Here is a 13,543-nt window from a genome sequence, read left to right on the forward strand (position 1 = left end):
TAAATCAGAATCTCCAAGAATGAGGTTTTTGATTTAGTAATTTTAATAGGTACCCCAGACAATTTGTTTTTTGAAGCAAGTTTCAGGAACACTGCCTGTCACTGTACATTCCTGGTAGACATTCCATTACAAAAATTATTATTGGATGCTTCAATATTTCATTTATAAATGGAAGAATTTAAATGCTTTATTTTAAACTATTGAATGGTTTCTTTGTAAAAATTATTAGGAGCAAGAATACATATTAATTTGTGCATGTAAGAGCAGTGTGAGCTGTATTTAAATGAAGGAATACTGTGGTAATATTTTACACCTCAAGAAAAGATACAAGGTGAATACTATTGTGAAAGAAACTTAAAATTGCTGATTTGTTAAAAGGTTGTTTTAAAAAGTTATAAATAGTTTGAATTTCAATTAAAGTTTCATAACATAAAAGGGTAGTTAATCTTTAAAAGGAAAACATTAAGGCTAATTGGATTTTTAAATCTGAAACACCCACAGGGAAAGGCTTTTCTTGATTAAAAAATTTAAATTCATTTTATAGCATACATTTTGGTCAGGGTTAGAGAAGGGTAATTAACTTCATGAGGAAGATTCACTAATTACCACCAGGGAAAAATCAGGTTAAATAAGCCCTGAAAAAACTTGGAAAAAATACAAAAATATTTATCAGGTGCTGTGGAATCTAGCAATATAAATAGTAGGATGATCTATTTAATATTTATACCTAAATTCTATTTTAAGATGGCACCCACAGATTTCTTCTTAAGTTCTCATGAATATTATTAAGTTGGCTATCTTAGGTTTAGGCTCATTAAGTTCCTTATATGAAAGTCTTTAAAATTGTGAAATTTAATAATTGCAAAGGGCCTCTAACCTGGAAACATGGTGTTGATCAAAGAAAAATTTTTCCTGCAATTTAGCATCTCACTGCTATATTGAGTGATTCATCAATCAGGTGGTACCCATTCAGAAAATAGAAGGGTGCTCCGCTGAGGGGTGGAAAACAGAAGCTCACATAGGGCAAATGCTGAAGCAAGTGAGGAGATACTCTTTCTGATTGGCTGACATCAAGCTTCCATTTTTCATAGGGGCATGTGCCAGCTTGGATATATTATGTCCCTCCAAAAGGCATGTTTTAATCCAATCTTGTGAGATATTTGGATTAGGTTGTTTCCATGGAGATGTGACCCACCCAATTGTAGGTGATAGCTCTGATTAGATTATTTCCATGGAGGTGTGACCCCGCCCAGTCAGCGTGGGTCTTGGTTAGTTTACTAGAGCCCTACAAGGGCTCAGACAGAAGGGAGGAAAGGGGCTGATTTAAGCAGATCAGAATTTAGGGGAAGTATTTCATCAGACTGACATGGTTAACTATTCTGTTTAATGACTTAAGAAGAAAGCGTCACTGGGGGCCTGGGAGTGTTAACATGTTAACTCAGAGAGCCGATTTGAGGGGGACATAGCTAGCAACCTGGTGGCAGCCCAATTCTCCATCATATCCTTAAGTTTTTAATACACTTTGTTAAAGGCTTTTTCCTAGGTGATTAAAGAGAAGGAAATGAGTCAGTGTTTGGGGGCAAAGTGAACTGGAGAAAGCTAGAGGCATATGGAGAACTGGAGATAATTAGGGAAGAAGTCTGAAGCAATAAGTTTGAAGCAAGGACAGATGAGTGAGCACTACTGAACCTCAGAAATTTAGAGAAGGGCGTTCTGCTGTCATGTGGGATGATGACAGAGTTAATTTTTCAAGGGTAGAGTTTCCCAGAAGGAACTCCATTTCAGCTTGAGTGGTAGTCTAGAAGAGGGACTTGGAAGCTAAGGTCCATCACATAGGAGAACCAAAATCATGATAAAAAATGAACCTGTCTAGACACAGGATAAAGCATAGGAACTGGAATTAAGAGAGCATCTGCCCAAGGCAAACATTTAGACTGCCCTTTCAAGTTACCATTTAGTTTCTCAGTTTGGACCCCTTCACCTGTTCACCCCTTCACTTCTGAGCATCCGCTTGTATGAGGCAGAAAGGCTTCCACCCTGGCAACAGGCTGGTCCTTGTACGCCTAGTATCTCGTGAGGTGGGGATGGTCAGCTTCTGGCCCTGTACATTCAGCGAGCTTCTGCTGCTATCATCTGCTGCTCATGAACATTTGGTCTGTTCTTACTTAGCTCAGTCAGAGCCTAGGGGTCTCTCCCCACCTGTGACTCACCTGAAGTTTGGCTGTTACTCTATTCATTTCTGACCAGGCCTTGAAGTCTATATTGCAGGACAGATGATCCCAGGTACAGAAGCCCCTCTGGCAATGTCTATCTTCCCACTCCCCCCGCCCCCGTATTCTCAGTAGTTCTAAGACCTGCCGGAGCCACTGAGGAACCCAGGGTATATGGGGAAGGGGGTGGCAAGAAATGAGAACCCTGACATCCACCTTGCTCGACCTTTTTAATTGCTAATAACAAATACAGACAAAATATGGATTCTTTTATGAAATGCATTGTAATAAATTAGTATCTGTTTCATAGAATTGAAATGTTTACTACACATTAATATGGTTAATATGGACCTAAAAATGCTGGCTTTATTTCTTATGCCAAAACCCATATTCTACTAAAATGGAAATTAAGTAAATTATCTGTGTATGCAATGAAAGTAGCTTTGGGTACTATCCCCCAAGTGGGGAAAAGATCACTGAAGCTACTATGCCTCTGTAGGAAAAATGGGGGCTGCATGTTTACTAATGAAGTTGCAGTCATTCTCTTATCCTTTATTGCCTTTGAAAGGAAGTGCAGAATTAGATAAAGTACTTAAAATTCACTGAGAACAAATAATCCCCAAGTATGAAAAAAATTAGGTGGATAAATGACTTCGAATCTGTAATTTCATTTTCAGGAACCAATTATACATATGCTATACAACTATACAGTCAACTAGTCATGCTTTTCAAAGGCAGGCAGTGCACTATATAATGCAATTTCACAAAAACACTTCATAATTAACTTTTCCATACACTAAAAAGAAACCAGAAGTTGCATAAAGTACTAAACCAATTTTCTTCAGAGACTTGAACATGAGCAAGATATCAAATATTACAAAAAGAATTAATACACATTAATAGATAACTAAAGTACAATGTGATAGCATTCTAAAATGTAAAATTCTGATGTAAAATAATTTCCTTCTACATGAAAATAAGTTGCAAAATTTACAGATATATTAAAGCCATTCAGTAAAATATAGCTATAATAGATTTTGCTTCATAGTTGGCTCAGTAGAATAAATGTTTACTGTTTATTATATGACAGGCTAGTCACTGGGTCTAGGAATGATGAAGATATATCCCTACCCCTAAGACTTTCCAGGAAAATGAGGAAGAGAGGCATATAAAGAAATATTTACGTTACAATGTGATATTATTAACAGAGAACTGTACTTATTCCAGCAACCTTGTTACCCTTTGGAACAATTGGATAATTTCTTGAGCTAGTTGGACCCTTATGGTTGGGATATAGTCAGAGTTAATGAAGTGAACATAGCTATCTGAGCCATACAGTTTTTCAATTATGGCCTTATTAAAACATGCTCTATCCAACTGGACTAACAGCATAGACGAGTCTCCAAATTTATATTGTTACTACCATAATAAGGCTGGTCTGTATTGATGTGTGAGCAAATCGACCTCACATTAATCACCAAGGATATGGCTGCTTTGGATTCAATTTTTTTTTTTTTCATTCTTTCTGGAATTTTAGAAACTTTTTTAAAATTCTGAAAACCATGTCCAATGAGGAATAATTAAAAGACTTTAAAATTTGGCTTTGGAATTCCTCTCCCAGAAAACGTTTATGAATATGTTAATGGGAGTAGGAGAAGGAGACACAGCAAGGCTCTAGCCCAAAATGGATCTATAAGAACTAGAGAGCTAAGTGAGGGAATGAAATGTCTGAATTACCAAGTTCACTGGAAGTGGACAGCGAGGCAGGATCAATATGTGAAGTGGAGTCAACAGAGCTGGTCAGGCTTAAGCCAGCAAAAAGGCAGAAGAGCTAGGATAGATTTTTTGAGGCAGTTGGAGAAGGCCTGTAAATCCCCACTAGTGTGGGAGCTGTTAAACTGCTCAGCATTTGAACAATGAGGAATTGGTTTTGGAGGAATGGGAGACTGTTTAAAGTACTTGAATGACTGGCATGTGGAGAAGCAACCTAGGACCAAGAGCTGGCAGTTACTACAGGGAAGCAGAGTTGTAGTTATTGTTAAGAGGAACCTTCTAAAATAACTGTTAGAAAAATGAGGTAACTGAAAGCATTGAAATAGAGATTGAAAAAAATTGTTTCCAGGATGTTTTAGAATTTTGAGAGACTGTCTATACCAGGTAGGAAGCTGTATTAGATTCTAAGGTTCTTTTCAAGTTTTAATACATTTGCCTGAGACAGAAAAACAAAAACAAAAACCAGAAGAAAAAAAAACCTTAAATGAAAATGCTCCCCAAATGATGTAGTTTTAAGACTCAAGTCCTATTGAAATCTTGCATATGCAGAATCATTGAAGTCAAGTTACTCAGAATGCCTAAAATGCTGAATAAATTGGAGGGATAAGCAATCAGTCATATAGCAGAAAACTGTTGAGATCAAAATGTGTAAACAAAATGTAGAAATCTTTGGTCCTGCAATCCTGTGCAAGAAATAACTAGGATAAAAATCTGCCAGTCTTTGGTAACTAGTATCTTTCTGAAGTATGGCTTAAAATTTGTTCCTTACACTGAACAGAAATTTGCTTTCCTGCAAATTCTAGCACTTGATTCTAGATTGCTCTCTAGAACTGCCCCTTGGAAGACATTTCTGGGCCTCACATTTTGAATTCTAAATAGAAGAGTTTCCAGAACACTCCAATTAGACTGACATGAGAATCTAAAAATAACACTATATACATTCAACTATATATTTAATGATTGCATTATATTTATTGCTTCCAAATATCAAAATGTAAACAAATGCTTCCCACTATACTTGATTGAGTTTCAAATATACCTTGAGTTAAGCATACTGCACACATACTGATTGCTTTTCTGGGTATCTGGGAAAAATGTAATAATATTACAGCACATGGTCTCCTTCAAAGAAATAATACTCTAGCTTTCAAGGATAGCATGTAATGAATACTGCTATGAAAAAGACATTCTCTTTTCCTCTCAATACCTAAGTTGAGTATTACAGGAATGTAGTTAATTTTGATAATGCAAATATCAAACTTCATACTAAGAGAACAGGTGATCAGAAGGGGCTCATTTTAACTCAAGTTTGAAGTTCATTCTAGAATTGTCCATTAACTTAGTATTGCTCTCATATAAATGTTAAATTTAATGTTTTTATATTTAATAATGCCATGTATCTACTTTCTATTTTAGAAGACATAGCAATATTAAATATTTTTGCATACATAAGCCAAAAGTAGTGGAGCAAGACAAATGAGAAAGATTTAGAAATATTAAACAGTTTTTTTCCAAATGATTAACAGCAATTTGGAAAATGTCCCTTACAGACAGGAAAAATAGCTCCTCCTAGGGGTACTGAGAATAGATTTGAGGGGTCACTGAGAGTTCTATGTCAGAGATCCAGAATGGAAAGAAAGGCCAGAATGACATGTAAGATTCTTGGATAGTGAAGTCACAGTGATTGGCAAGACCAGAAAGATATAATCAGTTTAGACACTGACCCTGTGTTTATGTAGTTGGATTCCTTAACGATTATGAAGTTACAGAATGATTTTTCCATAAGGCAGATAGATCAAATGAACATGCTACCTTTACAAACAGATGCAAAATGAGAGAATGAGATCACATATTAATGGAGCCAAGTCCAGTTATGGTGCCAAGGAAAAATAACGGTAAATAAAGGAAGAGTCAATGAGGTTTATAATAGAGCACAAAGATGCACATACAAAGAGATGACAGAAGTTAAAATGATTGACAAATAACCCACACCAGTTGCAGAAACAAAGGCAAAAAAACTTGTGCACTAGAAAATGTATTTAATCAGATGTATAGGGAGCCAAATAGGCCTTGATAACAAGGATATTTCTGGAATTATTACCGTAAGTCAGTGGCAATGAGAAGAATGGTGAAAATCAAGATGATGACACAATTAAAATTTGGAAGGGATTAGATTTTGCTTTAGTTTCCTCTTTGTAGAAAAGATGAACAATTCCTACAGTTAGTGATTAAAACAATATTTATTTTAACATTTTAATTATATATGCTTAAATTAACAGTTCAGAATATCCACATATAGATCACCTACTTTGTTATCATCTTTCTTAAATTTTTTTTCAAAGCCACACACACACACACACACACACTTCCATTAAGTTTTTTCTTTAAACACACACACAGACACACACACACACACACAGGAAAGGGCAGAGCTAACCAATCATGTGCTTATGTAGAGAGGAAGGCCACCAGTTCTACAGGATATTTTTATGCAACTGTCATCTGATTAGGGACAGTCCCTGATTTTGGCATCGCATGATAACATAGTCTAATATTCTGTTCTATTTTGAAAAATATATTTGAAACTTATTAGTGCATATGTTTATATGGTAAAATAAAAGGACCTTTATCTAGGTATATTTCCACTTAGGAATACACTTCTGAAGAATATGTACAACAGATTAACATTTACTACAAAGCACAGGAAACACTATTTGGTTCCAGAGAAATCCAATCTACATTTCCTGAGACTTAAATGAGGGTCTTAAAACCTAAAATGCTTATATATTTTAAACTGGTTAAAGAAATACACCCTATTACAAGGCAGGAGCATCCTAGTTGAGAACAAGGGTGATTGATACCCTTGGATTATTTGGGTTAAAGATGCTTAAACATCTAAACAGATGCATGTTGCAAATACTAGTGTCAATACAAAAGCCCCATTTTTATTAAATTCAGAAAGTAGTTCATGCTGAATAATTTTTTGAAGTAGTGAACCAACGTGGTGCTTTATATAGTATATATCATCACAGAAAACTGCTATGTTATTGACTTAAAATCATGAAATTTCTTATTGGAACTTAAATTTGGACACTTAAAAGTTTAAGAAATGCAGCAGTAATGATCCACATATTTAGAGGTCAGATTTTCTACATCCTCATTATATTGGAACCTGAGAGATACAGAAAAGGTGTTTTAGGACAATCATCCTGTAATCCAACGTCATTCAATGGCATACATGTTAAGATTAACTCAGGTCAGGTGTGATTTAGAACTACAAATTAAATTAAGAATGTTAATTTACTAAGCTTGGCAAGAAAATAAGAGAGGCATAACACTACCAGAAACTGAAACCAGTTGAAAACTGAAACCTAATAGAATCAGCAATTTTAAAGCATTTAAATAACTGCTACTGGCATAATGGTATTATAACATGGTACATTATGCACTTAATGAAGAGATGAATCATAAAAACAAAGTTACACTATGTTTAGTGTTCTGTTTAGAAGGCTGGGGAAATATATTGCATATTAGAAAAATTTCTGACCCCCAAAAATGGTAAAAGAAAAGAAGTGCTTAAAAGTAGTTAACTAGTATCAAAGGAGAAACTCCAGAATTCTTATACCTGCAGTAAAAAGGTACGAGTCTCACCCCTTCCTAATTTATTTTTCACTTTATATAATATGGAGTGCACATAATCTATTTTTATTACCTAAAGAAATTTCTTCCATCTAAATAGTACAAATCTGCAAACTTTGATTTGTTTCTACTAGCCTTTCACAGATAAAGTACTTTAAAAATCAAAGCATCAAAGCCTATGGCTTTTATTTACATATGAAAATACTTCTAAGGACTCCTGGATTCCAAAGATTAAGTTATATTCAGTATAATTTTTGGTATAATGTATTTTATATTTTAGGTTTCTGGGAACTGTTAATTCATATGTGGTGTATATACATAGTAATTCTCTAATAGCAAGAACATTTTATTTAAGACATAAAGACCTTTCCCCAGTCATTAGGATTAACACATTTAGTGTATGTTTTTATAACTGGAATCGTTTCAGACTGTCCAAGCACTTACTACTTTTAGAAATGATTAGAAAACCATGGGTCCCTGTATTTATTAAACTGAACTACCTGGCAGTAAAATTCAGTTAAGGCCTTTGGCATTGGTGAAACTTCTTCCCATTCAGACCTGCTGCTGTGGTAGACTTGCACTTCATCTGTGATTTCATCTGGTGCATAATCACCACCTAATATATAAATTTTATCCTCAATTCCAACTGCACCTGCATTAAAGCCTGCACATTCAAAAGATCCTTCACCCTTCCAAACGCAAGTATCTGGACAAAAACTATAAACCTTATAGGTGGAAAGGTCACATATATACAGTGTGTAATTTACTGGGACTGCTTTAATTAGTGTTGCATGAAAAAATTGCCCAAACTCTGCTACTAGTTCAGACCACTGATCAGTTGTAGCATTGTATTTGAAAAAGCAGTCAAGAGATGGGTTAAAAGCATCAGTAATCTCTACCTCTGATCCAAGAACATAAATTACATTTTGGCATGCACTTGCTTCTGGATAGTATATGCCTCTGGGCAATGGGCTAACAGACATCCATTCTTTAGAAAGAGGATCATAAGATTCAACATCTAAAAGACTTCTAATGTCCTGAGATCCTCTAGTCTTTCCACCGATGACAAATAATCTATTGAGAGCCATAACTGATGTATGCATGGTTCTTGGTGTTTTCAGAGTTGACACCAAGAAGAAATCATTTTTGACAGGACAATAGCACCAAGTTTCATCAGTGGCATCATGGTATGATTCAGCAATATGAAGTCGAACTGTTCTACAGCAATTCCCTTTGCAACCACCTGTCAAGAATATTTTCTCTCCATAACTGGACAGACTAGATCCTGGCAAATCAATCAGGTGTGACTGTGGCAGTATTTTCCAAGAATTGGCTTTAATATTATAACAAAAGGTATACTGATTTTCTCCATTTTCCTCAGTTTTGTGAACAAATATATATTTTTCGGTTGTGGATGGTCGAGCATCAGGGAAAAGTCCACTGGAACCTTGCACACACTTAACTGCATCCATGATTACGTCAAAGCAGTTTGTGTTTTTGAGTAAACTCTCTTCATTGAGCAGACAGTCTTGAAGTGTCTCCTCAGCTAACTGATGTAATCTTACTTTTTTAATCAAATGAGGCAGGTGCTTTTGCCTTGATTCTAAGTTATGTTTAGTCCAACTAAGGACCACTTTCAGTACAGTTTCTTCTTCAGGAACATTTAATTCATCTGAGTCCAGACATTTTTGCAGTACTCCAAAGTTCATCTCTAAGAAATCACTGGATTTAAATAATAAAGAAAAGTGATGTTGTACAAAGTATAATGCATGATCAAACAAACGGGTAGAGCCATAGCTGTCTGATATAGATAATAATTGTAAACAATTAACAAGATCAATATTTTTTATTAAAAAGTCACTGCAAGCTTTGGATAGGAAAGAAACTTGAAGAAAAGATGACAACTGGAAGAACATTTCCACATTATCATCTGTTATCTTTGTTTTTCCAGTATAGGCATAATCAAGAAATGCTTTTACTGCTTTGGAGGATAAATTAGTGATGGTAACACTTCCATCATCTCTTTCTTTCATGTTTACTTCAAACATAGCCCTGCAAAAATAAAGAACACAGAAGAACAAGTAAACAGGAATATTTTATTCTATGCTTATTTTTCAGTATCACCTCAGAGGTTTCTTTTACCCTTGGGTCAATTTAAAAATAAGATTTAAATTTTATAAAAATGTATTTTAAAAGCATCCTAATAAATTATTTTAATATCTAGAACAATTAATTATACATATTATTTAATGTCAGAAAACATGTATTATATAACTCTCATATTGCAAAATATATATATTGTACCTCAGTTGCAGCAACTAATATAAAAATATAGAAAGATTCAAATTTTATATGCTGATTTGATATTCTCATATTATTCATCAAATTAGGGCAAAATCTCTCTAATGGTAGAATTTCTTTATGAATTAATTAGTATTAACTATGCTGGTGATAACTAAATATGCATTTATATACAATAGTTTTTGATTTGGGATTTAAAAGTATTTTTCAAATTAATCCTCAATTTGTCAGTAGCGAAACATTTGAAAGACGGAGCACAGTGAGATACCAGATGTCTCCAATGAATCTATTTTGTCTGTGAGGGAAATCCACTAAATAAGATAAACTTAAATACATGTCTAAAAAGACACATTTTATACAGGACTTTAGAGAAAAGGGAATGTGATTTCTTAAAACTGAACAATAACAGTGTACCATCACACTAAAAAAGGCTGGATGTAAGTCTTCATGATAGCCACTGAGAGATGAAAATGGGTCCCCAGATTTGAATAACTAGACTAGCTTGAAAGTTCTTCATAACAGATTCTAATTTATTTATCTCTACATGGTAAAGCTGATAGAATCTAAGGAATTGGGAATTTCTTTGGCTCCATTTGAGCAAAAATATAAATTATTTGGAAATGTTTGGGCAGGAGACTATAATGTATTCACTATCAGTTTAGTAAGAACAATATTACCATCCACCTTTATATTAACTTCATATCCAAAATTGATCATTTTTACATTTATAAATAAACCCAATATGGTGGTTGACAGCGGAAGAGCAAATGGAGATTAAGATTAAAGTGGACAGAGCCACAACAAAGAACCAAGGACAATCAACTGAGCATTAGTTCTGGTTTAATACAGGTGTTTATTTGTGGTACTATGGTCCAGAATACCCTTGTGAGCATTGCCTGTAGGTGTTCAGGTACTCTAGGGGGAAAACAAATTTATTGGAGGCTACTCTAGAGGGTTAACTAAAACTATTAAAGAGGCAAGAGCATCCAAATGAAAAATATGAGGTGCTTTCCAAATAATGGATGCTCCTTAGGAAAAGGAACTGCCTTCCCACTAGACAATACATCTAAATACAAATACAAAGAAATAGAGTTTAAAAATTATACTTTTGTTACACAAATATATGTATGTGTGTATATATATATGTTACACAAAATGTGTATCAATTTAGAAACATTAACTTGTGATAACAATTATATGAGATCAGTAAGATATCTATAGTCAGTTTATGGTAACCGTAGGAGCATGGCTGCTAGAGCCTGACTGCCTGAGTTGGCATGGAGTTTCTGCCACTTAGTAGCTGTGTGACCTTGGGCAGGTTACTTAACCTTGTTGTGCTTCAAATTATTTACCTGAAAATGGGGATATTGATAGTACCTGTATCTCACTGGGTTGTTGAGAGGAATAAAAGAGTTAATGAGATGCAAAGTATTAGCAGTTATTATCATCATCATCATCATTTTAAGAAAGCAAAGATTTTCTATCAGATTCTGAGTATTTTTAAGTTGACTATCAGCTTCCACATTTTGAGAAGACACTTACATATTAACACACATAAGCTCATATTTCCACACTTTATCCTACATGTCTTTAAAGCATTCAGTTAACATCTATCTCAACTTTACTATGTTATCATGAAGTGGTTATAACATTTGTTTGATTCCTTTTTCAATTTCTTGTCTCCAATGACCTTACACCGCAATCAAAATTTTCATTTTTCAAAAACATTGTAAAGGGCATTTGTCATGTTTTGTGCACTTTCCACCATTTATATTTTATATTTTCCTTAATATTCCAGTAAATTTTATCATAATACAACTATTATGAATTTAGGGGCCTTATCATACAATAGTGTAAATGACAGAATGTCTGTCTACGTTTGTACATATTTTTATGTTAACTGTGTACTCAATTAGCAAAATACTATACATATAATTAAGGAATTAGGTTATTGTAAGACTGAAATTCGTGTTACTTCAAAAGAGGTAGAACATTTAAAATGTATATATTTTATTTCTACTATTTTGGTTGTTTATACTATATTGTTTAACAGTAATTTTAAAAATTAAAAGCCAACCCCTAAAAAGGCTGGGAGTATGCTGAGCAAAGGACAATGACAAAGATTATGTGCAAGATATATTTAATTAATAAATAACTTCAACAAGACTTCAAATTCAAATGCTTATACGAACCTCTTATTTTATTAGCATAAAAACATTATAGGAAAATCAAGCTCTGTGTTCACATCAAATTATTTCTACTTTTTTGCAAGGTTTGGAAAGAATAATAGTCATAATAATAGCAGCTAACATTAATTGAATGTAGTGGGCACTGTGTTAAATATTATTTATACATTATTTCATTTACTCCTCATAATGACCCTCCAAGTTAGGTCCTGTTTTTATTTTAATTTTTTACAAATGAGGAAACTGAGGCCTGGAGAGATTAAATAACTTATCTAAGATCACCTGGATAATAAGTAGGAGAGCTGGAGCTTAGATTTATGGTGGCTGTATTAAAAGGCCAAGTACTTAACCACTATAATATCCAGCTTTCTGGGATGAAGTGGCAAAGTGAAGGGTAAGGGAGCAGAGAAGAGTCACATGGAAGAAAGGCTGGATTAGAAGGGAGGTGAAAAGGAACTGGTGGAACCTGAGAGTAGCAGAACACAAGAACAGTTAGAGTCCTAGTAGAATTCAGTGAACAACAACTTAGGTTACCCGAGAGTGGAAACAGAAAAGAACAGATGAATACATATAGTCTAATTAGGCAAACAGCTAAAGACTTACAGCCTCCCAGCCCGCTGTGGGAAACTGGTACCGCACTGAGCCACTGCTCCCAAATTCAAAGCAAAAAATCTTATAGAAATGGGTTTTTAGATATCGAATTTTGCTGAATGAAGTATAACCTGTAAGATTTTCTCTAGAAGGCACTAAGTGTGAGTTCTAATTAGACTCTGGCAGCAAAATCAGGCTTAAAGTTAATTTGCATCAGGTATTTCTGTTTTTTTTTAAATCTTATTCTATATTTATCAAGTTTATTTGTTGGGGATTTATATCCATATCTGCCTATATACTTAACAAGTTTATTTATTGAGGATTTACATCTATATCCTGACTACTTTGAATTAACATTGCATTAAAAATTAAACATAATGCAAAATACTGCAATCAGGATTTAAGTTTACTGAAGAATGACTAGGAGGGCTGAAGGTCAGGGTGTTACTAAGAGAAGTCCTGTCTCTCTGTTGACCAAGAGGCCTCACGCAGTGATATTACCTTATTCAGCTACTGCAGTATTAAGATCATATGACTGACCCTTAACCTTGCAGAATCAGAAACCTAGTGTCATCACAGTGGATTCTGGCAGGGTCATGACTATGGCATTCTCTGTAGGATGACAGGTTACTTAGAATCAGAATAAGGCAAGTAGTTAGATGATCTTAAGCTTCTTAGCTAAGAGGTACTTTTCCCTATTATAGTGTATCTTTGCCAAAGGGATGAGAAATCTTTAAGTCCCCTAGGTGAAAGTCCCTTTCCCCTGGAGAAAATATGGATAGACACAGCTGAAAGTGATTTTCCTCTCAGACTCCACTTTTTCTTTGAATGTTGCTTCCAATT

General features: G+C 34.4%; 1 protein-coding gene across 3 annotated transcripts in view; it reads right to left on the bottom strand.

The window, feature by feature from the left end:
• Nucleotides 1–2,493: 2,493 nt before the first annotated feature.
• KBTBD3 (kelch repeat and BTB domain containing 3) overlaps nucleotides 2,494–13,543 on the bottom strand; it is a 30,660-nt gene continuing 19,610 nt past the window's right edge. For all 3 annotated transcript variants that reach the window (XM_037841271.1, XM_037841273.1, XM_037841272.1), the window contains exon 3: nucleotides 2,494–9,674. In XM_037841271.1, coding sequence (XP_037697199.1) covers nucleotides 8,072–9,674 — 1,603 coding nt within the window. In that variant the 3' untranslated portion in view covers nucleotides 2,494–8,071. The remainder of the gene's footprint in view (nucleotides 9,675–13,543) is intronic.

This window comes from Choloepus didactylus, chromosome 6, assembly GCF_015220235.1.
Source record: "Choloepus didactylus isolate mChoDid1 chromosome 6, mChoDid1.pri, whole genome shotgun sequence".
Lineage (NCBI taxonomy): Eukaryota > Metazoa > Chordata > Mammalia > Pilosa > Megalonychidae > Choloepus > Choloepus didactylus.